Genomic DNA, 27827 nt, shown 5'->3' with positions numbered 1-27827 from the left:
CGCTAGACTGGATGAGAATTTCTAGTGAGCTTTGCAGAAAGGTTCAGTGTGCTCTTCACTGCAACATGGGTAGGGGTACCCAGAGAACAACCTCCTCTAAGATTATAACAATTTGTCACTGTGTTTCTAGCCTTAAGGACCAAAAATGCCATCATTTTAAGATGGCTGACCTCTCAAAAGCTGTCTTACATTCAGATCACCACATGCAGCCTTTTCAAAGCTAGATACCTCTTTCTCCCCTCCTCCTCCCATCAACCAAATGACACCCAGTATACGCAAGGGTTTCAAGTGTTGTTCCCTAGGATTTTCAAACAAGATTAAGCTGTGTATTGCATGATCTTGAGATGCTGAAATTTGCCAAATAAATGTGCTCCAATATTGTTGCAAATAAACAGAACCATCGTATCATTTGTACAAGAAAATTTTGTCCAGCTATTGTTACAAGTTATACTTATTATGGTAGTGAAAAGGGTCAGAGCAAAATTTCTACTTTTTTCAGATTATGTTCGAGAGCTAATTTCATTGTTTATAGGCAGTTTCATTGTGCCCTGTGTATAGTTCAAGTCAGCTTCTCCTGTTTGAGCAGCTCTTTCACACATCAACAAGGGAGAAGGAAATTTCAAGGTAAAAAACCCACAAAAATGTAAATCACAAAAATTGGTACATTCATCAAACAGAAGTGTAATATCTGGAACTCCTTTAACATTTTTTAAATTAGCTAGAATTTATTTAACCTTTATTTTTTTTTAAATGTGAACTGACTGCAAAGTAATGCAGTATTGTCTTCCTGAGTCTGTAGATTTCCAGAGCAACAGCTCTAGGATGCTTATTGACCAATCAATCTAAATCTGGAGGCTAATGATGACATAAATAAGAATCAACATTTTTCTCTATTTCACAGCTGGTGATTTTAGTACAAACATCTAGCCAACTGCATCCCACACTGTGTCCCATGTGTTCTCAAGTGCTAGGAGTTTCAAGTTTTCCGTATACAGCGGCCAAAATCTTCAGCTCTCTCCATATAACACAACTCCATTATTGAAGTTATCACTAAAAAATACTTGTTGCATGCCAGAAACATGAAAGTAGCACAGGCTGAAACAATACAGAAACGAACTGCAGGATACTGTAGAGACTGTCTTATTAAATTTAATATTTAACAAATAAAAACCTCTTCAGTTAAATGAATTACCACAGATACCGCAGGGCTTTTGCACAATTTAGATCCAGTTCCTGCAGGGCACCAAGAGCCTTCCTTGATTATACTATACTTTGTACACTTAGCTCTCTATTCTGTATTAAGATTTTTATTCTGATATGTATCACAGTGACAGAGTAGCTAATTTGTATCTGAGTAACTTTGCTACTGTTATCTTAAATTAGATTTTTAAAGTTCTACAGCTTGTTTATTTAAACAGACACAATGTTAGTTTTTAAATAGTAGAAATGCAAAAGTGGAGAGGGAGGAAATTCACAGAGTTGAAAAAAATTATCATTTTTCCTTCTTAATTTCAAACAATTTAAACCCGCCCTAAAACTTTGGGATAAGTGGGGGTGATCCTAGAGGTCAGAAATCAACAGACTTTCACAATTCTATAAAGACTATACATTCCATTGGACTTTCCACGCAAGCATGACATACCTTTGTGGAGCTGCTTTCAGTAATTTTTGCTAACTGCCAAAGGATTACATAATGAGTACACTGCAGTGCATGAATAACAATCTGTGATTAAGAAAAAAAAATTAGATGCAAAAATCCCAATAAAAGTATTAACAAGGTATATTCACTGTTGTACTTATATGTGTATATTTTAAATACAAACCTGTTCTGGCATGTCTCCATTTTCAATGCCAGTTTTCAATAATTTGTAGTTGCAACCAAACAAATCCCATCTTGACAGGTCATGAGCACTGGAGAAAGCAGAAATGAAGCAGAGTTGTAACAGATCAAATGGCTATATTTTATTACACTAATTCTGGAGTTTAGTATTTAATTATTACTCTACACTTTTAACTCCCCTAGTGAAGAAACCAGAGACAGTTCAGTTTAAATTATAAGTCTGAAGTATATTTTTGTATAAATGTTTTTGTATTTAAATTACAACAGTTTTCTATTCAAGATTTGCCAATGTCATGCACAGTTCCCAATTTAACACCGAACAAAAAATAAGTTTCACATAAGTTGTAACATGGCCATATTAACATAAGTAAGCATAAGAAACAATACTATGCTGCAAATATGAAAATCAAGATATTCAGGCTAAGATTCCACTTACTTGTGGAAAGCAGTGATTCTCTTTAATGTAGACAAGACTTGATAAGCATCATCTTCATCAGGTTCCTCACCCTGTTACACAATTATTTTGTTGTAAGGATTGCAATAAAGAAAGTGTGTTAAATAAACTAGTACGAAGGTATCAACATATTTTAGAACAATTCATATCTGTGTTAGGAAAAGCTGAGTTACAACAAGTTGGAAAACTCTAGTTAGAATATATCATAACACCTATCAATCCTATGTTTCAGGTAAATTGTTTGTCAGAGCTAAGGTCAGGTAGATAATTCCTACATGACATAGCACAGCACAATCGGGCAGGTGTTTACTGAAGGTGATTCAAGTTTTTCTATAGAATCCAGCAGAGGCCACTGTCACACAACAGATATTGGACTAGATGGACCACTGGTCAGTACTGATTTAGCAAGTACCTCAGTCATAAAACAATTATTTTTCCACCTAGCAAAAGAAATATGGAAACTTTCATCCTACTGAACTCTTTAGGAACATCCTCACACTCCATTCTAAACCAAAACAAAAGAGAGAGGAGAAAAACTTAAAGATATCATTCTTTCCCTGATTTGTACCTCACTTCCACACTTCTCCCTGCCCCCCATTCCTATCCTGTCTCCTCAAAGAGTTCCCTGACAACTCAAATATAGCATATCCCCTATGTGGCTACTGTTTCCTAGGAATTTAATTGCTATTAAGCAGTCACTGGGGTAGACTTTCAGTATCAAATTAATTTTAACAAGTAAGTTGTTCCTCCTGCTGTCAGAATTTCAACAAAAAGGCATTGGGGAGACAGCAATTGAAGTTTCTTGAATAAAATGGCTGACCAGCAGGCAACACATGCTCATCAATATGCTTATTTGGGGAAAGGCTATTCTGGCACTCTGACTCACCTATGAAGAGGATATATATACTTTTTAAAATTTTCACTAGAAGAAATCTCATTAGATATTTAAAAGCTAAATTATATCAAATTGGCTCCATAAAAAAAGAGAGCACTTTAAGCCACGGAGTTGGTTCTTTGCAGTATGAATAAACTCCTATATAAGTATATATAAGTATAATATAAGTATAATGTAATCTGGGTTCAGTTTCAATTCAGTTAGCTAAGTCACAAGGCAGAATTCTGCTAAATGTCTTGGATTATTTTTGGAAATACCTAAGTGTCCAGTATTTGCATTCTTTTTTTTTTTTTTTTTTTTTTTTTTAAAACTTGCAGTCAACTGGGCTATTTCTGAGGAGATTCTGTACATAGAGACCATAAGGATGAAAGATCTTCTGGCTAAGGCATCAAACTTGGAGACTTGAGTCCTATTCCTAGCGCTTTCCTCTTTTGAAATATGGTTAATACTTATTGACCTTGCAGAGGTGCTGCAATAAATTTAGAATTTTTTCTATTTTGCAACACAGATTTGCAGTAATTACTTTATTTTAGATTTATAAAAATTCACCCCAGCACTGTATAGTCATTTGAGATCATCAGATAGAAGGTACTATAAATGCCAAATATTACCACCACCGCCTCAGCAGCCAATTTCTATTTCCATCACGATCCCTGAGGGTGATATAACCCCTGGGACTGTTAGAATACATGGGGTAGAGAGAAGAGGACACAAATGCAATGGCACAAGTCCTCGCTTGACAATACTCAAAAGCCAGTGATGAATGTATTAGTATAGACCAGATTTTCAGTCTCCTATGATTGGTGGGGGAGGGAAAAACTGTGTGTTTCTGGAAAAAGGACCCAAAACAGGATACCTAAATCTGTTACAAAACGACCATGAGGCTGGGGGAGGCGAGAGGGGAGGCCTAAGGGGGAGGAAGGGAAGGGTCCCTTAACCACTTAAAGTTGACTTGATAGTGTTTCTCCTTTCTAGCCTGAAGAAGCTCAACCTTACAAAGATCTGAACATTTCTTAATGGCAACAAACTAAGTCTCCCTCATACAACTTGATGCCCTCAGGGAAGGCCTGCACCAAACTGGATCTAGCTAAATCTTCTGTTTCTGAAGTCCAAACCTAAGGCAACAAGATATATTAAGATAGGAAAAAGATCATCATGCACATGATTTACCTCTTGCAGAAAATCTTCCAGAAGTCGGTTAAACTTGTCTGCCAGCTCATCTATTAATTGACTTCTTGCAATGTCAACTCTGTTAAAGATTGTGAATTCTTCATTACAGAGTGCATGGTATGTTTTAGAACATGCTTCCAAAACATCCGTATCTGTGTGCTTCTCTACAATATCCCGGATCTGTCGCAATAAGGCATCCAAATGCTATAAAAGTAAAAACAAAGCTCAAATTATATTCTAGTTACGAAAGCAAAAATTTGTATTGTTTTGTTAATTTCATGACTGTATCATATAGAATGTAAGAACACTATTCTAGAAAATTGCCAAGTCTCTAGAGAGAATGAGAATAGCAACCCGCTTCAATACAAAAAAACAAATGGGCGTGTGTGTGTGTGCGCATCTGTCAGTGAAGGCTACAGATTTAAAGCACATACCAAAATTAATGTTTAAAATACAAAACACAAAAGCAAAAGTTTAGCTAGTAGTTGAACTGATGGTTGCATAGTGTGTAGAAATAACACTTATTTCCCACTCAAACACTTGTATTTGTACATAAGGTCACCAAAAAAACCTTTTCAGGTTGTGTTGTAATTAAATATATGATATACAGGTAATACTGTGGTAATACCTAGTAATCAAAAGCAAAATGGAAAAGCTTTTAAGAGCAACCCCTGTACTTATAAACACATATCAAGTATATTTTCTCTGTACCACTGCAGAGGGAAAATATCAAAAAATCACCTCTCGAATTGTAATACCATAAACAATTTTACTAACAATAAAAATTTTACAACTATGGTATGTAGCTCTACAGACATCACCTTGCAAATACAAGTTTTATGTTTTACTAGTTTTAGTACTTACAAAAAAAAGAACCAAATTATATTAGCTACATCTAAGATTAGCACCAGCTTCTCTCCTCAGATGGTGTACATGTCCTAAAATATAGTAACTTAGATAACCCAGAACTGGGATGCTCTTATATGATGATCACGTGTCTGGAAAGACTCTCCTCCACAGACCTTGGCAAAGAAGTCTTTCAAAAGCACAAATGTAGACTCTCAGATTGTATAGAACAAATAGCCAGACCGTGAAGTTCAGGCCTTGTCTTCACCGGTGTAGATGCACCAGAGCAAACAGCATTTACACAAGCAGTTTTCACCAGTGTGGCGGCACTGATGTCTGAAATTCCAGTGAAAAAGAGGTCTCAGTTCAGTTATTTTCCTCTTAAATTTTATTTTATATTATCTTACCTTTTCTAATCGTCCTGTTGTATAGATTTCCAAATCAAAATACTGTGGCAGCTGCAACAAATTGGTCACTTTTTCTGCATCTACAGAATACTGTCAAATTAACAAAAATAATTAAGGCCTATAAGGTTTTTTTGGAGCTATTACAATAATATTCTTAGCTATACAAGACCTAGGTATTATTACTAACACATATTCAAAACAAAAAAAAGCTAAACAAGTATCTAATATAAATATATTGTAATTTCTAATGATATACAAGACATTGGGAGACATGCACAATTTGCCTAACATTTTGACAACACACAACCACCACCTCCAGCTGGAATTAAACTTACTTTTGCTAGTAACTGAGGAAGTGCCACTGCAAAAAGCTCTGTAATTCTTGTCCTGTCATCCAACTGTGTTTTTTTCTCTTTTGCTGTCAGCACCTAAGTTATTGATGTAAGGAAGATTTTATAACTAAAAACTGACATTTTGTATTTTAATCAGATTTTGGGACTAAACTATTTTACACTCATCTTAATCAGTACAGCCAAAAAATAAGGGCTATAAAAGGCTTAAGTACCAAAATAATAGAAAAAACAATAAAAAGTCAGAAGTTTACAGAATTTCTCTCTCAACAATATATGTTGTTTCAAAGTTTATAGGTCATACCCTTTTCCCTGTTCCTCTTCCCACAGGTGGATGGCATTCTGCTGCTTGTCGAATTGTACACAGCATTATTTCAATCAGTGCACTTTCCTGTCTGTCAGTTAAAGCTGAAATTAAAAAGAAAACAGACTATAATTGCAATTTATTTGCCACCTTCTCATAAATATTAGTTCCTTAGCACAGGATTCATTAGACATCAGGTAACAAGGCTTTTACCTCAAAGTTTGTAAGCCAAGAGCTTATGGCCCTGTGTGGTGCAGAGAGCCCTCAACTTTTATTGAAATCAAGAGAAACTGATGGTGCTCAGCACCTCACAGGATCAGACAGAAAATATACAAAGGAATGATACAACAGAGTCATGTAATCTGTGCTGTAAATTTGGTGTGTGTTTTTTAGTTTCCCTAGTATAAATAAGGCTAGACTTGTGTCACAGGAGTGGCAGGGTATATAATTTTTCTATTCTGCCCTCCCCCCCAATCTATTACTTTTGGCATTTCATTATTTTTGCATGTGGGTTTGTAGACATGACAATAAACAGAACCAGTTTCCCTAAGGACCTTAAATGTATTCATCTATAAGAATTCTACAAGATGACCTCTTCACATTAAGAGTCTTGGGATGCACTGGCAGTGCAGGTTGGACCTGTGGAACATTCTGACCCAGCAGCAGCTGCCATGAGGGCACTCTCCTCTGCCTCTTTTTTCCTTGTGCAGCTCCAAAATGTTTAGAGAGTAGGGCTATAAAAGCTGACATGGTGTACAGGTTGTTGCAGTTTCTTCCACCGCATTCTCAGGTTCAGACTTGAAATTAGAATTCCAAAGAGAACAGAAAGGTATGCAGGCAGTATGAATGTGCAGAATCCATCTTGAGAACAGGTGAGTATCATTCAATTCTTCTTCAAGTTGTCTTTGCACATTTGCATTCTTGAGAGACTGGCAAACAGTACTCCTCCCTCCAGATAGTGTGAAAGGAGGCCTAGTTAAACAGAGATTGTAATTCTGCTTCATCAAATTGTGCATCTGGATCTAAATACCTGTTCTAAGAAATAAAGTTTTGTGGAAGTACAAATAAAGTTCCAAATGGCAGCTCTATAGGTTTTTTACCATGGGAATATGTCTAAAGCTGAAGGTGGAACTGGGCTTTGCTCTAATTAAGTGTGCTCTAAACCCTTCTGGAAGAGGAATAGATGTGTGTTTATAACATTCTTCAATACAGAGTCCAAGACCATTTAGAAAAGCACTAGGATGCAACAGCCTGAGCTTCACTCTTTCTCCATAAAAGACATACAGTTTAGGTGATTTCCTGTATTCCTGAGATCTACTCAAACAGAAGGCTAATGCTGTTGTAGCATCCAAGCCATGTAGCTACTTCCTGAGTGAGAGTGAGGTCTAGGAAAAAATACTAGAAAATGTACAAACTTGTTAAGATGAAATTCTGTTATCAGCTTAGGCAAAAATTGTGGGTATGGAAGAAGGACAACTTTATCTTTGGGAAATACCATAGAAGGGCATGGGAGGGTGTCAGAGAGACAAGGTGGAGGAGGTATTATCTTTTATTGGACCAAATTCTTTTAGTGAAAGAGGCAAGCTTCCCAGCTACATACACAAAGCTCTTCTTCAGACCTGAAAGAGTCCTGAAGAACAGCTCTGTGTAGTTCTAAAGCTTATCTCTTTCACCCACAGAAGCTGGTCTAATGAAAGATATTATCTCATCCACCTTGTTTCTCTGATTTCCTGGGACCAACATAGCTACAACCCCACTGCAAACAACATGGCAGAGTGTGTCAGCTATGAAAGTCTGTCTCTTACTCATTCTTCTAGCAGATTAATAGTTACAATATATGTTGTCTTGAGAGAGAAAAAAGGTAACTTTCTCCCATGAGTCTGGAGGGAAGTTTCATGACCAAGTACTAGATTGAGATCCCACAGTTGCTAGTGTGCAGCTTGGGGTAGAAGACCAGGAGAAAAATGTCCTGATTAAGGTGAAACTGAGAGACTACCTTTGGGAGGAATGCTGGGTACGGTCGCAGACGAACCTTGTCCTTGAAAAACACCATGTATGACGGTTCCATCGTGAAAGCTTTTGGCTCCAACATCCTCCTAGCTGATGTAATGGCTACTAGGAAGGCCACCTTCCATGACAGGTACAAGAGGGAACATGTTGCCAGTGGTTCAAATGATGTTCTCAACAGTGTAGACAGCACCAAATTAAGGTCCCATTGAGGAACCAGATGATGAGTTTGAGGGAATATTCTGTCAAGACCCTTGAAAACGGCTCACTGTGTGGTTCAAGAAGACTGAACGTCCCTCTACCCATGGATGGAATGCAGAGATTGCTGCTAGGTGGACCTTCAGTGAGGATACTGATGGCCCTTGATGCTTAAGGTGCAACAGATAGTCCAAGATAAGCGGTATAAATGAAGCCTCCGGGGAAACCCCTTTCTGCCAGGAACAGAGGGAGAATCTCTTCTACTTTGCCCTGTAGGTAGCTCTTGTGGAAAGTTTCATACTATCCATTAGGATCTCCTTAACCTGCTCTGAGCATTGCAACTCCTACTGGTTCAGCCATGGAACTTCAAAGCCGTGAGATGAAGAGATTGCAGGTTTGGGTGACGAAGGCAACCCCAATCCTGTGTAATTAGGTCTGGTAGCAATGGAAGGCCGAAAGGGATCTCTACAGCGAGCTCAAGCAGCCTGCTGAACCAATGTTGGCACGGCCACGCCGGGGCAATCAGGATTATCACCGACTTGTCTCTTTTCACTTTCAGAAGGACCTTGTGTATTAATGGGATCAGTGGAAAAGCGTAAAACAGATGACCCGACCAGGGAATGAGGAAAGCATCTGCTATTGAGCCCTGACTATGTCCTTGGAAAGAACAAAACCTCATGCATTTCCTGTTGAACCTCATCACAAACAGGTCTACTTGGAGAATTCCCCACATCCAGAAGATGCTGTTTGCCACGTCTGGGCGTAGACCGCTCATGGGCAGTTACTGACCCGTCGAGGAAGTCCGCTAGCACATTCTGGGATCCCAGGAGTTAAGATGATTCTATATGGATTTTGTAAGTTATACATAAATGCCAGAGGTCCAGGGCTTCCTGACACAGGGGAGAGGAGTGAGTACCCCCGTTTGTTTATATAAAACATCACTGTCATGTTGTCTGTTTTTACTGTGATGCATTTTTCCACCAGATGATCCTTGAAGGCTTGACATGCTAACCGTACTCCTCTCAACCCTCTCATGTTTATATGAGCAGACAGGTCCCTTTGTTACCACTGACCCTGAGTTCTTATCTGGACTAGATGGGCCCCTCAACCCGAGTCCAAGGTGTCGGTTACCAGTGTTATGGTGGGCTGTGGGCTCAAGAAGAAGACTCCTCCACAGACCACTCCCCGATCTAGCCATTACCAAAGCGAAATTAACACTGGTGATGGGATCAACACTTTGTCTATACAATCCTGAGGGAGGAGGGGGGGTAGACTGATGCCAGCCAGGCCTGTAGGGGTCTGAGATATAGCTTGGCGTACTGAACTACCTGAGTGCAGGCTGCCAGGTGTCGCAGCAGTCTTAGACAGCTTCTGATTGTGACCATAGGATGGCGGTTCCACTCTTCTATGATAGAGAGAATGTTGTGAAAACAAGAATCTGGCAGGAAGGTCCTGGACTCATTTGAATCCAAAACCACCTCTATGAATGTTATCCTTTGCATGGGGGTGAGGACAGACTTGTGTGTGTTAACCAAGAGGCTCAGACAGATGAATGTTAGCTTTATGAACCCTATGACCGATTCTATCTGTTTTCCAGACTTCCCTTTGATCAGGCAGTCATCCAGATACATGAAGACCTGTATCCCCTGCTTCCTAAGGAAGGCAGCTACCACAGTCATGCATTTTCTGAAGACTCAGAGAGGTTAAGAGCCAAACAGAAACACAGTAAACTGCTGACCACGAATCTGAGGAATCTCCTGTGTTTTGGGATGACTAACACATGAAAATACGCATCCTTGAGGTTGAGGGTGGCATACCAAGCTCCTGGATCCAGGGAGGGGATGATCGACACCAGCGAAATCATAAGAAACCTCAGCTTTTTTATGAGCTTGTTGAGGTTCCGTAGGTCCAGTATTGGCCTGAGGCCACCCTTGTCTTTCAGAATTAGGAAATACCATGAACAAAACCCCTTCCCCTTAACTCCATAGGAACCTCTTCTACCGCTCCCACCTCCAGGAGCTGCTGAACATCTTGAATTAGAAGTTGCTCGTGAGAGGGGTCCCTGAAGGAGGACTGGGAATGGGGGGAGAGGGCATAAAGGTGGGAGGGAGTGGAACTGATAGGGTATCCTAGTTCTACCATGCGTAGGGCCCATGTTTTTGAAGTAATTTGGGTCCACACACAGTAGAAATGGGATAAATGGTTTGAAAATAATAAGGGTGGAGGATCAGAGTGCTGTACTGTTATGCTGTCCTCAAGCACAGAAAGTTTTGTTTTGGGCCCAAGGGCTGCTTCGTGGGGCCCTCGTTTCCATAACATGAGAACGGGTAGGGCTTTCTTCAGTAGTTGTTGTTTCTGCCCCTCCTATGATTAAATCCTGCCTCTAATGGGCTGGTAAAACTGTGGAAAAGTTTGCATCTGAACGGTCTCTTCTGGGGCACTGGTGTCTGCAGCCCCAAGGACTTAAGGGTAGCCCTAGAGTCCTTTAAACTGTGCAATTTTGCATCTGAGAACAGCAACTAGCCCTTGAAGAGTAAGTTTGTTGAACCTCATGGGGGAGGCCCGATGCTTGCAACCAAGAGCTGTGATATCCCCAAGGCCAGTCCGGGCAGCTGCATCCATCGCATCTGAAGGCCCTTTTAATGAAGCTTTTGCTGTTGTCTTGCCCTTCTCCACGAGGGCCACAAACTTTTTTGGAGTGAGCAGGGATAGACTCTGCAAACTTTTGGATAGACCCCCAGGTGTTATAGGAGTATCTGCTCAGGACAGCCTGTTGATTCGCCACCCGGAGCTGTAGGCCCCCGGTGGAATACACCTTCCTACCTAATAGGTCCGTTTTCTTGGCCTCCTTGCTTTAAGTGTAGGGTCTTGGCTCCCCTGCCTTTCCCTCTCATTCGCAGCCACAACGACCAGGGAGCCTGGAGGTGGGGTGGGTATACAGTTACTCGTAACCCTTAGATGGGATTAAGTACTTGCGCTCGACCCTTTTTGCGGTTGGGGAGATTTGAGAATGGGGTTTGCCAAATTGACTTCATATTTTTGTCAATAGTTTTTATTAATGGTAAGGCCACCCTTGATGGCCCCAATGGGGACAATATATCAGTCATTGGGTCTGTTTCCACTTCAATAACCTCCTCCATCTGGATTCCCAAGTTCTATGCAACAGAAGGTGGGTCCTGGTGTGTCCTATTGTCCTCGATTGCCAGTGTCAGAGTGGCGTCCACCACTGCCTCGTCCGGTGAGGAGGATGACGACTCCCTTAATAGGCCAGTCTCTTGACGCTCGGCGCCCAGAGGGTCATGAGCGATCCATCTTCTCCATGGTGCCAGTGGCACTCGACTTGATACCAACATAGGTGCCTCCATAATCAGTGCTGTGTCCAGGACTGAGATCTTGCTTGGTACCAGTGTCAGTGTTGGGTCAGGAGATGGTCTCCAATCTAGTCTGGAAGAGCCTGCTTCCCAACACTAAGGACAAGGACTGACTGATTGGGGTCCCTGGGCCTGGTGAAAAGCCCACAGGGTCAAGAAGCACCATTGGGACGGGTTTTGCCACTGAGGGAGCCACAGCATCACGAAAGGCTGATGCATCTCTTGGCCTCGGTGCCGACTCCTGTCCTGGCACTGACTCCTCTGTGAGGCGAGGGATTCTGCCTCGGACTCTGATCTGGACCCGCTTCCCAGAGACCATGGTTGCGCGGTGCCCCTCGGTGATGGTGACCGGTGCCAGGGCGACAGTTGTCGGGACATCAGAACGGGCTTTCGCTTGGAAAGTACTGACTTGCGTGCACCGGTGCTAACCCCTCCGGTGGTCTTCCCCAGGACTGCAGTTGCTGCGGCACTGTGCTCTCGATGAACTCCCTGGCCACTTCAGATGTCTCCAGGGTGGAGGGTGACTGAACGTCCTCCACCTCATCATCCAGCTCCCTGGAGGGGTGAGTGTTTGGCGACGGACTTGACGCACCCCTCTCTGGGGCTGGAATCAACGGTGCCGTGGTTCCACGAGTAGTACTCAAGTGGCCCGATGAAGGTCTCACTACACTATCTCCCTTATCCCCCAATGCTTTCAGAGTGGGTGAGTGACCCTTCTGACTTCTTGTGCCTCTTCCTAGGGGCCAGTGAATGGAAGCGTTGCTGAGCATTCTCCATTTTCGGTGCCAGTGACTCCTTACTGTGCCGAGGGTCTCAAGTACTCAAGTCCTTCCTCAGCACTGGGTCATGGGACAGAGGCTGGGGTGCTTCTAACTGACGCCAATGTACTGGGTACCGGTTCCGACAGGCTCGCAGATGGTCGAAGAATCGCCTCCATCAGGAGGAACTTCAACCTCTGGCTCCTGTCTATCTGAGTGCGAGGGTGGAATCCCCTGCAGATTTTGCACCCGTCTTTCTGGTGTGCCTCCCTGAGACACTTAAGGCACATGGGATGCAGGTCACTCCTTGACATGGGCTTCTTGCACTCCTTGCACAGTTTGAATACAGGGGACCGAGGCATGCCCTGGTCCCTGGACAAACACACTGATCCCCTAAGGGTTCTGCCTAAACTACCTAACTAACTACTAACTGTTCTTAATTGCCTACTATTAATGCTAATTGAACTATTTATGAAGTGATTGAAGAACTGTGAGAAAAGAACTCTTGCCAAGCAAGAGGCAATGGATTCCAGCTGACAGTCAAAGGCGGAAAGAAGGAACTGAGGAGGTGAGGGTCAGCAGGCCCTTATATGGAGTGCTATGGGCGCACGACTGGAGGGGGCTCCAGAGCCGACCCTACAAGTACTACTCGGGGAAAACCCTTTTGGCAACTGTGCACGAGTCTCTGGGGATTTTCTATATGGGAATTTGAATCTAGTAGCAAATGAACTTCTGATTTTAGGAAATTCTTATGTGAAGGATCCCTGAAGAGGGAGGGAGAGTGGGTTGGGGGAGAGAGTCAGTGTTGAACAGAATGGAGTAACCTGCTGGACAACCTCCAAGATCAATCTCTCCAGATATCTATAAAATGGGAAAGAATAGGAGGCAAAGGCAGCTAGTAGGCTTAAAACTAGTCTTGATTTTTCATGTGTCCCTTCAAACCTGAGGCTGAGAGGATGGTGAAGAGAAAGATGATGCAACAAACTTTTCATTAACTCATGGTTTGTAAGGTCTGGATCTCTGCTGAAGCTGAATAGGATGCTATTGCTTCCTTTGAAATGAAGTAGCAGAGAATGGGTATAGTTGCTTTGGGAAGAGAACACTGGTATCTCAAATCTTTTTCTAGAAGATTGAGAAATCCCTAGAGACCTTGCAGTAGACCTGATGTCTTTCAGTTTCTCTAGAACCACATCTGCCTAGCCCTTCATCAACAAATGGGAGATTTTCCACTCTAGTTCTTGTTTCTGGATGAAGTAGAAATTAACATAACCACAAGTGATGACTTGAGGTAAGTGTGGATGTCACAGCTCTCTATGCAGTACTAAAAGCATCAAAGAATACTCTCAAGTTGTGCCTAGCAACAGACCGCTCTGACCAGTTTACCACTGGTCTCCTAGCAGTGACTGAGTAAACATTCTCCCCAGTAATACTGACACGTGGACATTACTGCCTGTTAGTCTGATTCCTAGTATGGGAGAGGAAAGCATTCTACCCATAGTATTGCTTCTTCCCATCTATCTGAAAGGACAGAGGGGACTTAACCGCCTTTAGCTCTTTGGACAGCAGACTCCACTACAAAGGAATTTGGACCTGGGTAGGTCTTGGAGAACAAGAAGCATTCATGAGAAAGATGGTATAACTTATCTAAACTTTTTAGAATTTGCCAGTCCAGGTGATGGATTTAATCAGCCATTTTTACCAGCTGTAATAAACCATCTAAAACTGGCAATGTAATCTTATTCCTAGATGGTGAGCCCAGAATATAAAAAAACAGGTGTATAGTTTCCCCTAAGGTTACTGAAAGGAAGCTTAAGGTAGTAGCAGTCTGTTCTACAAGTCTGTGAATTTTGATCTCTCTCCTGAAGGCGAGGAAGATGACACGCCCATGATGTTATCTGGAGAATTTTGAACATCCAGATCAGTACCTACATCTGAAATTTGATAGGCCCTTCTAGTTCTTCAGACTGCTTGTCTGGGACAAGTAAAGAAGACTGTTCACTTAGTGCTGGCAGGAGTGAAGGAACCAGGCGGGACAGTTCCAGTACAGTACACTTTTGATGAACTCTTTTGGGAGAAAGCTCCTTTTGCATTTCCTTTTTTCACCCCTTTTACATTCAGGTCAACACTTACGGAAGACAATATCACCATATTGCCCATGGTAGTACCTCTCAGTCCTGCCAGCACCCAGTAGAGAATTCGCTATCATGATTCATGGGCAAGAGAAGATGATCTTGAGGTTTGACAGGTTGGAAGAGAATGTCAACAACATTCTCTTAGTTCCCTGAACCATTCCTTGGGAGGAGAAGGGCAAGGAAACGTGTCAGACTGATAGTGGCCTGATTATAGATCGAAATGTGGATTTGAGACCATTTCCAAGAAGTGAAAAGCTGAAAGGCATGAGACATTTCCCCTGGGTAAACAGGGGTGGGGGAAAGATCCTAGAAGGAAATTCATGTATTTCTGTGCTGAGACTTTGCTGGTCTTTTCAACCCCCGGAGGGTCATCTAGGAGCAGAGGCTGCTTTCCCAGCACCTACAGTTCCATGCATTTTGGAGGTGGCAGGTTTAACTGCTTATGCTTCCTATAATAGCACCGCTTGGAAGCATTTCTGATGTTAATTTCTGGCCCTTGTAAAGCTGCTGCATATGGAGCAGTAAGAATGCAGGGGTCTCCCCCACTGTCTGGTCAAACAACACATATGTGCATTTAAATCAGGAAAAACTGCAATGCAAAAAGATTACGTCTTCAATCCTGGTTTCTTTGTCTTTGGTTCTCACATATTAGAAAACAAAGACCTACACCATTTTTACTCAAAAATAAGAAAAGGAATTATAGAAAATAAGGAACTAACACCCAACTACATTATGAAGGTGGGAGCAGTGAGAAAGATTCATTTTGATGAATCCATGTCCAAGGACGTTGTGAGGTTCCTGGTCTGTCTCTCACTGTAGTTAGAAGGAAGCGAGGCAGTCAACACATTACACACCCTATTTTATTCCTGCCCTCTCAACATTCAGAGCAGAAAGGAGAGGGATACAGGTCACAAGAGCATTCTAACAGGCACTGCTATTAGAAGGTTACACTGCTCCAAGATACACTGCCAGCAAGCAGATCCCAAGAATGGGAATATGCAGAGGCCATTCAAAGAAAAATCTGGGCTTCTTTGAAAGCTCAAAGCAAAACCTCTCATAATTATCTGTGATAAACCACAAGCACTGTGAATGTTACCAATTCTGCCATTACTGGTTTTCAGAAAAGCTCATAGAACTGGTTTAAAAAAAAGATTCTATACCACACTGATCCTCCTGCTGCTTTTAGAAGCTAAAAAAAGAAAACATGCTAAAAAGGAGGTAGCAGCAACTCCTGATCGTTCCACTTTTGAGCACTGTTGCTCTGGGACAAACAGCAGGCACCAGAATGTTAAAAGAATAGTTAAAAGAATTTACCACCACCCAACCCCTTTGAAATATCTATGACTTTTAACATTTAAGTAGTTTTGTGTGGGGGCATTGTTTATGCAGCTGAAGGCTAAATTCAGACCTCTGCATTTGAAAATATGAATGCACACACACAAATACCTGTCCAGCACACTAATTTAACTGGCTTTCAAATAACATATTTTCAATCTTCTGTTACAAAAAGTTCACTACTACTTTAAGAAAATTTAATCTCTGGCTGTGGGGGGTCACAGAATTTCTTACTGTGAAAACATTGTTAATGGATACATCAGATTTTCGAGTTTCAAAAGATTAAAAGTTACAATATGAAAAAAGGCTTCCCACATAGGATATAATTTTAACCATCATGTACTAATTCCATTGTGACTACAATAAGTCAAATTTTAGTGATCTAATCTGGGCAGTCCATATCAATCTGAAGTTATTTACATTCTGTTAAAATTACTCTAAAAATTTGTGAGAGTCTCAGTATCTTAACAATATTAAATACTGAAAAATGAACAACTTATCAATTTGGACCACAAGATATAATGAAATCACTTACGTTCCTCTCCATTGAGCGGCTCCTCCAACAGAAGACTATTCATACATTCCCAGTCCTTCAAGAGCTCTGTTGCACAGTCCCACATGCTATCCACAAGATAAGCAGCATGCTCATGTAACTAAAAAGAATATAGTAGTTATATTCTCCAACCAATGAAAAAGATGTCATAAAAGTGGCTACAATGTAATTGGTTTCTCTTGCTCCTTTTTGCCAGTGACATGGGTTTCTAACTCCAAAGGGAAAATAGATTTTAATTTTGTGGCACATTAATCCAGAATGATCTACATTGTTACAGAGAATATGGAATACAGTGACTTTAAAAATACAAATATTCTTACCATTCATTGGTCTCTATTTTAACATTTTCAATTTGCTGAGTCACTAACAGTTACTTGGACAGAGTTTGAAGCAGTAGAAAGCAAACTCTGTGAGTTGTCTGAATCCAAATTGTTATGTGAGAACACTGTATGCCTAATTTTCCCAACTAACAGGTCTGATCCTGCATGACACTGAGCACCCTTATCTCCCATTTATTTACAAGGGACATTTAGCACCTAGCAAGGCCCCCAACGCACAGACTTCTACTATCTTCCATTTTCTTGGTGCTCTTACATATATTAATCATATATTTATAAGTGACTAGCTGTCTATTCCATTAAATGGCTTCCTGTACTCTGCAGCTCTTCAAAGATATACTATGCTATATAGAATGAAGTTTTGAGTTTCCCAGAGAAACCATTTAAGGCAGGAAACCAGCATGGACATGAGGTATGTGACAGCAGGAAAGAATGAACCTCTCTGTTAGCCAAAGTGATAAAATGGATAACATGAAACAACTTACTTCGCTTTCCAAAAAGAAAAACACCAATGTCTTCACAAGGTTAGCATTTGGACCTTGTCTCCCCCTCCTTTTAAGTAGTCCATCATCTTCAGGCTCTCTGCGACTGAAAAGCCTAAGAAAACAAAGTATTTTTAACATAACACAAATATTTCCTTGAAGGAAATAAGAAGTGCTATATTAAAACAGACTAAAGATATTAGTATCCTGTTTCCAGCAGTAACCAATGCTGAATATTTCAAAGGAGGAGGTAAATCCCTATCAGTGCACCTAGCTATGCAATACTGTACTCCAGAAACATATTTCTTGACACCAGCAGGTGATCATTTATGCTCTGAAACACAAGGACGAACCATAATTTTATCCTAAATAACTGAAACTCAGATGTCTCTTATTCATACAAAATGCTTATTTTTTTAAAACATAAACAAGGTATTTAACTAGTTAGCCTGCAGCAATGAATGTTCAAGTTTTATGTTAAGTACTAGACTATATCCTTTTATCAGTTTCTTTTATTAATGTAGAAAGGTAAAATGCAGTAACACAGAACAATATTGTCGTAGTTCAGAGATACAAATGAACTGCTGTAAAGCAAAAACACAATATAAATGTAATATTGTCATAATCGGTTTATATCAAAACACTGCTGTAGACGTCTTTGTAATATTGCATGTTTTGCTTGTGGATCTAGATTAACTTGAAGGGGATGGGTTAGTTGGACAAGCTGTCTTTAAATCAGTTTTATATTTCCTGCCTTTTGATTTCACTGTGTGCATCAGATGGATCCTATGGCAATCACAAAATCTTCTAAAAGGAATGCAGAGATCAGAGTGGACCTGCACAACCTCATGAACTCCAATTTTTGGTAAGCCTTCCTTACTGCTTTATGAAATTGCCTCTACAGACCTCCCCAATGCAGAAGACTAGAAAGCAGCAAAAAGCATATCAGAAGGGAAGAAAAGTATTACTAAAAGTATTACTGAAGTACTGCTCTTTACTTTTCAGAAACAAGCATCCAATCAACTTCTGAGTCAAATAACAATGCTTTGCAAAAGCATGCTTTTCTGAAACAGGTATCAGATCTAGCCTCTGAGCATGCTTTGCTAAATCATGAGGAGTTCCAAGAGGCAGCTTTGTAAGTTTCAGGAATTGATATAGCTGCCCTTCCATTACTGGCATGCAGAATTTAGAACTTAAATCCAACAAAAGCTTATGCAAGTGCTTTAGGCATCTCAGTTCAGTGGAACTAATCAAGTGTTTAAAGTTGAGCAAGTGTGTAAGTCTTTGCAGGACTGAGGCCTAAATCTTAATGACACATACTCCAGATAGATGAAAGCAAGTGTGCGTAACAAATTATCCATTTTTATAATCTCTTATAAATGGCCTAAATTTCTTAAAGAATTTAGGTGCAATACAAAAGGAGTTTGCACTATCCAAGTAATTATTTATTATTTGAACATAAGAACATGGCCATACTGGGTCAGACCAATAGTCCACCTAGTCCAATATCTTGTCTTCTGACAGTGGCCAATGGCAGCTGCTTCAGAGGGAATGAACAGAACAGGTAATCATCAAGTGATCCATCACATTGCCCATTCCCAGTTTCTGGGAACAGCAATCCCTGCCCAGCTGGCTAATAGCCATTGATGGACCTATCCTCCATGAACTTATCTAGTTCTTTTTTGAACCCCGTTATAATCTTGGCCTTCGCACCATCCTCTGGCAAGGATTTCCACAGGCTGACTGTGTGTTCTGTGAAGAAATACTTCTTTTTGTTCATTTCAAACTTGCTGCCTATTAATTTCATTTGGTGACTCCTATAAATTCTTGTGTTATGACAAGGAGTAAATAATACTTCCTTATTTACTTTCTCCACACCAGTCATGATTTTATAGACCTCTATCATATCCTCCCTTAGTCATCTCTTTTCAAAGCTGAAAAGTTCCAGTATTATTAATCTCTCCTCAGCTGGAAGTTTTTCCATATCCCTAATAATTTTTGTTGCCTTTTTCTGTACCTTTTCCAATTCAATATCTCTTTTTTGAGATGGGACGATCAGATGTGCATGCAGTATTCAAAATTGGGAGTACCATGGATTCATAAAGAGGCAATAGAATATTTTCTGTTTTAATAACTATCCCCTTCCTAAAGATTCCTAACATTCTGTTAACTTTCTTGACTGTCACTGCTCACTGAGTGGATGTTTTCAGAGAACTATCCACAATGACTCCAAAATCTTTTTCTTGAGTGCTAACAGCTAATTTAGACCTCATCATTTTATTTGTATGGTTGGGATTATGTTTTCCAATGTGCATTACTTTGGCAAATTAAATTAAATGTTGCATTTTGCTGCCCAGTCACCCAATTTTGTAAAATCCCTCTGTAACTCTTTGCAGTCTTCTTTGTTCTTAACTATCTTGAGTAGTTTTTTATCATCTGCAAATTTTGTCACCTCATGGTTTACTCTTTTTCCAGATCATTTATGAATCTATTGAACAGTACCGGTCCCAGTACAGACCCCTGGAGGACATCACTATTTACTTCTCCCCATGCTGAAAACTGACCATTTATTCCTATCCTTTGTGTCCTATCTTTTAACCAGTTACTGATCCAGGAGAGGACCTTCCCTCTTATCCCATGACAGCTTACTTTGCTTAAAAGCCTTTGGTGAGGGCCCAGTATTATCATACTGCCTAGGAGACCTGACCATGGACCAAGACCCCATTATGCTAGGAGCTGTACAAGAACAGTACAAAAAGACAGTCCCTGCCCCAAAGATCTTACAATCTCAGTAACTTTGTAATAGTTACAAGATAACAGTTTGAGAAGTAATAGAATTGAGTGGCTTTTATATCCAGTTTATGCAACCTGCCATCAGTAGAATAGCTGAAGCAATAGCCACTAGAAATACACGCTACAGAGAGACAACATTATCGCAAAAGGGTAAGCTTAGTAAGGACCAAAGCTTAGCTAAAGACCAAATTCAAATCCCACAGACTTGTAGATTTAGAAGTTGGTGGATACAGATTTAACAGATCCTTAATGAATCGTTTTACTGAAAATGAGGGGGAAAATGGAAGCTTACACAAGCGTGCTAAACCACAATGGCTGTCAGATGTATCAAGATAGCAGACAATCAAAAATAATCTGGATCAGTCATGTAAGAAAAAGAAATACATAACCTAATCAATTTCTTAAAACATCTCCATTTCTAAGCATAATATATGCTACATTTTACATAGCATTCATGAGATCAAGGTATATTCTTTGCATAATTTAGCTGGGATGGCCACATCACAAGCGAGAAAACTACGAGCAACTTATGCAAGTGTATATTTCATGCACATACTACATTACACAAAAAAAGGTATTTTAAAAATTTTCTAAAACGTTTCACATGAAACAGGATTACAACTTGTGGGGTCGTGCCAGATTTCCTGCAGTTTCTGGATTTCCAAATAGCAGCCATAGAACTATTTCTCCTATCTGAGTGTGGGTTGTGACTTTTTTTTTTAAATGTAGTTATTCCCAGTTATCCATGCCTTTGTCACTTACAGTCTCAACTGTGATCTACAGTGGACCCATATTTTAAAATAAAAGTATTTTAACACCTACTTTCGTACTCAGATTTCCCTTTTCCTAACTAGAAGGTAAATAATATCCATAATATTAGTACTTTTAAGATAGTCCACAGATTAAAAAGGTAATCAAACATTAAGTACATTGCCCCTCACTTTTTATAAAGAAACTCCCCTGCTGCTACTGCTACTGGCCGGTGAGCTGAGTAAACCAGATGGTAGACATTTTCACAGTCTTCTGCAGTTAGAACTTCTTCACTACTCCTAGGAAGAGAAAGGGAAAAAAAATACATTGAGAAAAATGTTAAGTAATTAGACAGGAGAAAAGGGAAAAGTCAAAAAAAAGCCTGGTCTTTAAAATGTCCTCAAATACTTTAAAAAAAAAAACAAAAAAAAAAAAAAAAAAAAAAAAAAAAAAAAAAACCCCAAGCCAATAATCCTTCTACACAGAGGGTACAATACTGCTAAAATGTCAGTCTAATTTGTTGGGCAATTCTTTGCTTTGCCTACATGTGCAATTCTTTTAAATCAACCAGGGGTGCTGAAACTATCACATCACAAACAAAATCAAATCATGCCTGTCTCCAGTTACATATTCTGTAGCAAGCTAGCTCTTCTGTCTCATGCCATCTCATCTTGTTATGGATAAGAAAGTTTAATACTAGGGTTAAGATTATCAATGCATTCTAGGGGACTTAGATATCTTCCAATAAAATTAATCAAGACTGTGTCTAAATGGCCTATGGTTAACCTCACCTTAAGATTTCAGTGTCCTGTATCCATTTCACCTATAGTATCTGTTTAGAAAAAGACCTTAATCTAAAACTATACTAGTCCAAACCAGAGAATCTTTTAAATAAACGGTCTACTGATTGTCAAAAAGTTTCTCAAGATACAAAAAGTTCTATTTTTAAAATGGCATTCCACAAATTTACACTACATTGTCTAAAACATATCCAAGATACACCAAATTGTGACTGAAGATTTAGCTTACTTCAATTATTGCCTCCTATCAGACACATTCCGTCTGCAGTGTATCTTTTTAGTTCAGCTTTAGTATGAAAACTTCAAATTGAAATGAGGGTTGTAATATTTCTAGCATTCAAATGCTTAATTCAGGTAAAAGTTTGAGTGATATCCTGGCTAGAAACATCACCGCTGACTATTTCTAAAACATATCACTGTGCTAGTGTAAAACAGACAAAACTTCTCTCAGACTGTATATTGAGGTGTCTGACTCAGGCTATGTCTACACTGACAGCGGCAAAGTCACTGCCGTCAGATCGACTTTTCTGGATTGACTGAGCGGGTCTTCACTGACCGCTCAGCCAATCCAGATGTCAATGCTGTTAATCCACCTCCGCCAGTGGTACAGCATTGTGTCGACGGGAACTGTGTTCCCGTCGGCGCAGTGCAGTGAAGACGGCGCACAGAAGAGAAGCACAGCAGTTGACGGGAGTTATGCAAGTTTTCTGCGTAGTTTGCGTAACTCCCATCAAATCGCTGGGCTAAGTGTAGACCAAGCCTTTCACACACATACCCCGATATTTTTAAAATTCTTATACTTCATATTGGTTAGAAATACATATATACTTACTGTAAAACAAGAGTAAGTAATTTTATTGCTTGGACTGCAACATCATATTCTTTGTCAAGGGTCATAGAAACAATTCTATCCTAAGAACAAAAAGAAAACTATTTTCAAAGCAGCACAAAGTAAAAAGGAACATTTTTTAAAAATCTTAAAATCTGTTTTCTTGAAAATATCCAACTATACTAACCTTGAATCGACTGGTGAAGAGTTCCAATTTGGAATTAAGTTCTTTATTATAGTAAAGTCCTTGCAAAGCAGTAAGACATTTGAGTCTTACCTCTCCTTGCTAAAATAAAATTAAGAACTGGATTAAAACCAAGTATTTTAAGTGTGTTTAATCTCCAAAGCATATATAATTTTCCACTCTAAAATCTGAATTAGTCTGAATGAAATCAAGTTCTTGTGGCTCACATTATCTTGTTTTTCACATCACTGGCATGATCATCAAAAGCTATTCGCTTGAGCAACAAATTAACAGATTATCTTCATGATATTGATGTCATGGTTACATTTGTATCATGATTACATATTTGTTTTACGCTTTCAGGGTGTAAAAACCGGTTACTAACCTTTTGTAACTGTTGTTCTTCAAGATGTCCATTTCACTCTTCGTGCGTACACACCCCACACAGGAGTTACTGGAAATTTTTCCCTCTGTTTGGGCGGCTTGAGCATCCTCTGCTGCTGCATGCCATTAGAGCAGGTATAAAATGCCCAGTCGATGTCGCTGTTTTTTTTCTTCTGGAAACTCGATGTAGAAGAGTAGGAGGGCGGGTCGTGGAATGGACATGTGCAACACATCTCAAAGAACAACAGTGATCAAAGTTTAGTCACCACTTTTAATTCAAGTGATTGCACATGTGCATTCCACTCTTGGTGATTCCCAAGCAGCGATATAGGCGGAGGGATTGGAGTTCACAGATCGAAACACAGCCCAGCCAAACTTGGCATCATCCCTAAAGTACTGAATGATGGTGTAATGGGAGGAGAACGTGTGCACTGATAACATGGTTGCTGCTTTACAAATGTCCTGAATAAGGATCTGCACTAAGAATGCCGCTGAGGATGCTTACAATCTTGTAGAATGAGCCGCCAGGTTACTTGGTAGTGAAACACCTGCCTGATCGTAACAAATGTGAATACACGAAGTTATCCAGGATGAAATCCTTTGTGAAGAGATCAGGAGACCTCTCATTCTGTCCGATACAGAAATAAACAGTTGGGCAGACTGCCAAAATGGTTTAGTCCTTTCTATGTAGGATGCTAGAGCCCGTCTAACATCCGAAGAGTAAAAGCAACGTTCACTCTTATTTACATAAGTTTGGGATAAAAAACAAGTAAGGAAAATGTCTGATTGCTATGAAACTGCAAAACTACTTTCAGGAGGAAACTGGGGTAAGGATGTAAATACATCTTAATTTTAAAGAAGACTGTATATGATGTGAGGGCACAGAGTTCCATAAGTTTTGACAAGACCAGGTTCAGGTCCCAAGGAGGAACGGGGTTCCTTTACTTGAGGGTGCAGCCTTTCTTGGCCTTTGGCGAATGTGACTGTCAAGTCGTTTGAAAAAATAGAATGGTTATCTACCTGAGGGCAAAAAGCTGATATTGCTGTCAGGTGGACCTTGATAGAGGTACAGTAAAACCTCAGAGTTATAAACTGACAAGTCAACCACACAACTGATTTGGAACCAGAAGTATGCAATCAGGGAGCAGCAGCAATTAAAAAAAAGGAAACAGTACAGTACTGTGTTAGACAAACTACTACAAAAGGGAAAGCAGCATTTTTCTTCTGCATGGTAAAGTTTCAAAGCTGTATTAAGTCAATGTTCAGTTGTAAACTTTTGAAAGAACAACCTTAATGTTCTGTTCAGAGATGTACAAACAACCTCCATTCCTGAGGTGTTTGAGGTTTGACTATAATTGCTAAGACTTGCTATTTCAGGCGTAACAAATAGTCGAGCATATTTTGAATGGATGACTGCATCAGTGAGATTCTGGCTTGGGAAACCCAGACCAAGAACCACTTCCATTTTGACAGGTAGGCAGTGCTGGTGGACAGCTTTCTACCACTTACTAAGACCTGGCAAACTTGCTCTGAACACACCTGTTCTCTGGGATCCATGGAACTTCCACACTGTTAAATGAAAGGAACCCATGCTTGGGTGGAGCAGCCAACTGTGGCCCTGAAAGATCAGATCTGGGTACAACATGAGCAAGGTTGGTGTCACCACCAAGAGGTCTAACATAGCACAGAACAGTGCTATTGGGGCCATGCTGGGGCTATTAATATAACCCAGGCATGGTCCCACTTAATTTTTAATAGCAGTTTGTGTAGGACTGGAATTGGGGAGAAAGCATAATAAAGCTGTCCAGTACAGGGTAGCAGGGAGGCACCCATGATGGAACCCCGACTGCAGCCTTGAAGGGAGCAGAACTGGTGACACTTTCTGTTGACCTTTGTTCGCAAACAGATCTATTTGGGGAGTCCCCCAGTGCTGGAAAACGTCTCTGGCTACATCTGGGCAAAGAGACCACTTGTGGTGACTGGAGAAAGATCTGCTCATGAGTTCCTTCTGTCCTGCTTAGGTAAAACATGTCTGCAGAGCTGTCTCTAAGAACAAATAAACATGTGCCTCTGATATGAGGTAGGAACATCTGACAGACAAGACGAACCGCTCTGAACTCTCTGATGTTGATATGAAAAGAGGTCTGCCCGAGACAAACAGCCTTGAGTTCTGAGCGGCCCCAGATGACCTCCAGATCCTAGTTCTGACCAGAGACTGATGGTTGAGGGCAGATGACGGGAATGCCCACACAAATGTGGAGAGAATCCAATCATCAGTCCAGGGAGATAAGAACCTGCAAAGGTACCATGAGCACAGTGTCCAGATGGAGACAATTTGGTGAGTACACTGAGGCCAGCCACATCTGGAGGGGTCAGAAATGCAGTATCGTGTGTTGTAGCACAGAGTTGCATAAGGCCACGCAGCCCAGTGTCCTCATACAGTTTCGGACTGTTGTGATTGGATGACATTTGAAGTGTGTCACCAGGAAACAGATCAATTGGAAACATAACTCCTGGCCTGGGTCAAGTCCAACACTGCCCCAAAAAACTCTACTCTCCGTACTGGACAAAGGGTAGATTTGTCTGCACTGATTAGAAGGTCTAGGACCTTGAATGTTGACTGGATTAATCCAACGCTGGACACCACATGAGCCCTGGTCTGGCCCTTTGACTAGTAGTTGTTCAGATAAGGGTAGGTCGGCATCCCTAATCGTCTAAGGAATGCTGCCACTATGGCCATACATTTTGTAATATTCGAGGGGCTGCAGACAGGTTGAATGGAAGCACCATGCAAGTAGTAGTGTAGATGGTTCACTATGAAACTGAGGAAATTTCTGTGCTCTCAGTAAAATGACATATGGAAGTAGGTGTCTTTTAAATGGAGGGTGGCATACCAGTCTCTGGGATCAAGAGGGGGAATAATGGATGCCAGGGTGACCATGAGGAACTTTATCTTTTTGAGATAGCTGTTGAGTTGGCACAAGTCTAGAACAGACGTGAGACCTCCCTTAGCCTTTGGAATTAGGAAATAATGGAGTAGAAACACTTCCTCAACTTCTGTGGAACATCTTCTACAGCTCCCACCTGAAGCAGGGACTGAACCTCCTGGTTAGAAGTTATTTGTGAGAGGGGTCCCCTGAAGAGTGACAGGGAACCAGGAAGGAAAAGAGGGGTATAAATGAACTGGAGAATGTATAGCACTTTTACATTGCTCAACATCCAATGGTCCATGATAATACGGGACCAGGCACTGAGGCAGTGGGAAAAGTTGTTTGCAAATGAAGGAAAAATAGGGTCTTGCATCATGGGAACTGGTATGGCATCCTCAAGTGTCCCATCAAACAGCCTGCTTAAAACTCAATGGATGTCTGGGTGGGCCAGGCATTGATACAGAGGTAGAAAAAGTTGATGGGCTACGCCTATAACCCCTATTTCTTTTTCTCTATGGGTCCTGATGGGTAGCTGGGGCAGAAGTACCGGAGGGTTTGTTGCAGCCTGTAGTGTTTCCAGGGAAGAGGCTGGGGTGTACAATCCAAGGACTTCAGGGTCACTGTGGAGTCCTTTAGGCCATGGAGCTTCATGTCTATCTGCTCCAAAAAAGAATGAGGATCATGAAAGTTCACGTCCTGAACAGTCTGTTGGACCTCCTGCGGGAGCCCAGAGAACTGTAACCAGGAACTCCTACACATGGTCACTATAGAAACCATGGACCTAGCAGTCGAGTCAGCTGCATTCAGAATAGCCTGCAAAGAGGCCCTCACCACCGATTTTTCCTTGTCCAGTACTGAGGAGAACTCCTGCCTAGTCTCTTGTGCAAGCAAGTCTTTGAATTTTTGCATGGAGTCCCACAAGTTGAAATCACACCTGTCCAATAGCACTTGCTGGTTTGCAATACTGAGCTGCAATCCCCTGGTAGAATGAACTTTCCTACCAAACAGGTCTAGGTTTTTTAAGTCCTTTGATTTCAGGGCTACACCCTGTTGTCCTTGCCTTTCTCTCTCATCAGCAGCAGACACTACAAGGGACCCTGGAGCGGGGACAGGTGTAGAGAAACTTAACCTTGGCAACATAGGTAGTGTTTTTTGAAGTGGGGGGAAAGGATGCGGAAGTCTGCCAGAGACTCTTAACTGGGCCCATAATGTCTTCATTGAGAGGCAGGTCCACTCTGGAAGGACCTACAGCAGCTAGAATGTCTACCAGGCTGTGGGAGGACTCTTTTATTACCTCCATCTGAACACACAGATTTAAGGCTCCCATATAACAACACTTGATGAGCCTTACAGTTCATCTGGGGAAGGAGACATGCCCCCTCCTGGTACTGCCTCATCCAGGGAGGAGGAAGAGGATACCAGTAGTGGCTATGGGTGCTCTTATTCCCCTTATTCATCTACAGGGTCCCTTTGAGCTGGCTCTTGGGGCTCAGTACTGGAGTCTGGAACAGGTGCTGCACTGTGGGAAGGCGACATGAGCGTTTCCAAGGCACCCGAATAGAAGCACCTGAAATATGCCCAAGAAACTGAGGGAAACACCCATGGATTCCAAAGAGGCCACTGTACTGGCGCAGGTCCCCAATGACCTCCTTGCCAACTACTCAACTATACTCCTCTAACTGGATCCATGGAAGGTTTGAGATGTCTGAAGGAATAA

At 41.0% G+C, this 27827-nt stretch overlaps 1 protein-coding gene across 4 annotated transcripts in view; it reads right to left on the bottom strand.

Moving 5' to 3' along the window:
* The window catches only part of STAG2 (STAG2 cohesin complex component), a 163679-nt gene that overhangs the window by 36695 nt on the left and 99157 nt on the right, over positions 1-27827 (bottom strand). For all 4 annotated transcript variants that reach the window (XM_067548195.1, XM_067548193.1, XM_067548196.1 and 1 more), the window contains 12 exons: positions 22800-22898; positions 22616-22695; positions 21175-21282; positions 17444-17555; positions 16603-16720; positions 6267-6370; positions 5948-6040; positions 5613-5702; positions 4360-4563; positions 2277-2347; positions 1824-1911; positions 1643-1723 (listed from right to left, as the gene is read on the bottom strand). In XM_067548195.1, the coding sequence (XP_067404296.1) occupies positions 1643-1723; positions 1824-1911; positions 2277-2347; positions 4360-4563; positions 5613-5702; positions 5948-6040; positions 6267-6370; positions 16603-16720; positions 17444-17555; positions 21175-21282; positions 22616-22695; positions 22800-22898 (1248 nt within the window). The remainder of the gene's footprint in view (positions 1-1642; positions 1724-1823; positions 1912-2276; positions 2348-4359; positions 4564-5612; positions 5703-5947; positions 6041-6266; positions 6371-16602; positions 16721-17443; positions 17556-21174; positions 21283-22615; positions 22696-22799; positions 22899-27827) is intronic.

This window comes from Emydura macquarii, unplaced genomic scaffold (assembly GCF_026122565.2).
Source record: "Emydura macquarii macquarii isolate MOO-44397 ecotype Brisbane River unplaced genomic scaffold, CSIRO-AGI_Emac_v2 contig_1253, whole genome shotgun sequence".
NCBI classification, from domain to species: Eukaryota; Metazoa; Chordata; order Testudines; family Chelidae; genus Emydura; species Emydura macquarii.
The sequence above is the reverse complement of the archived record's forward strand: the minus strand, read 5'-3'. Positions and strand labels throughout refer to the sequence as shown.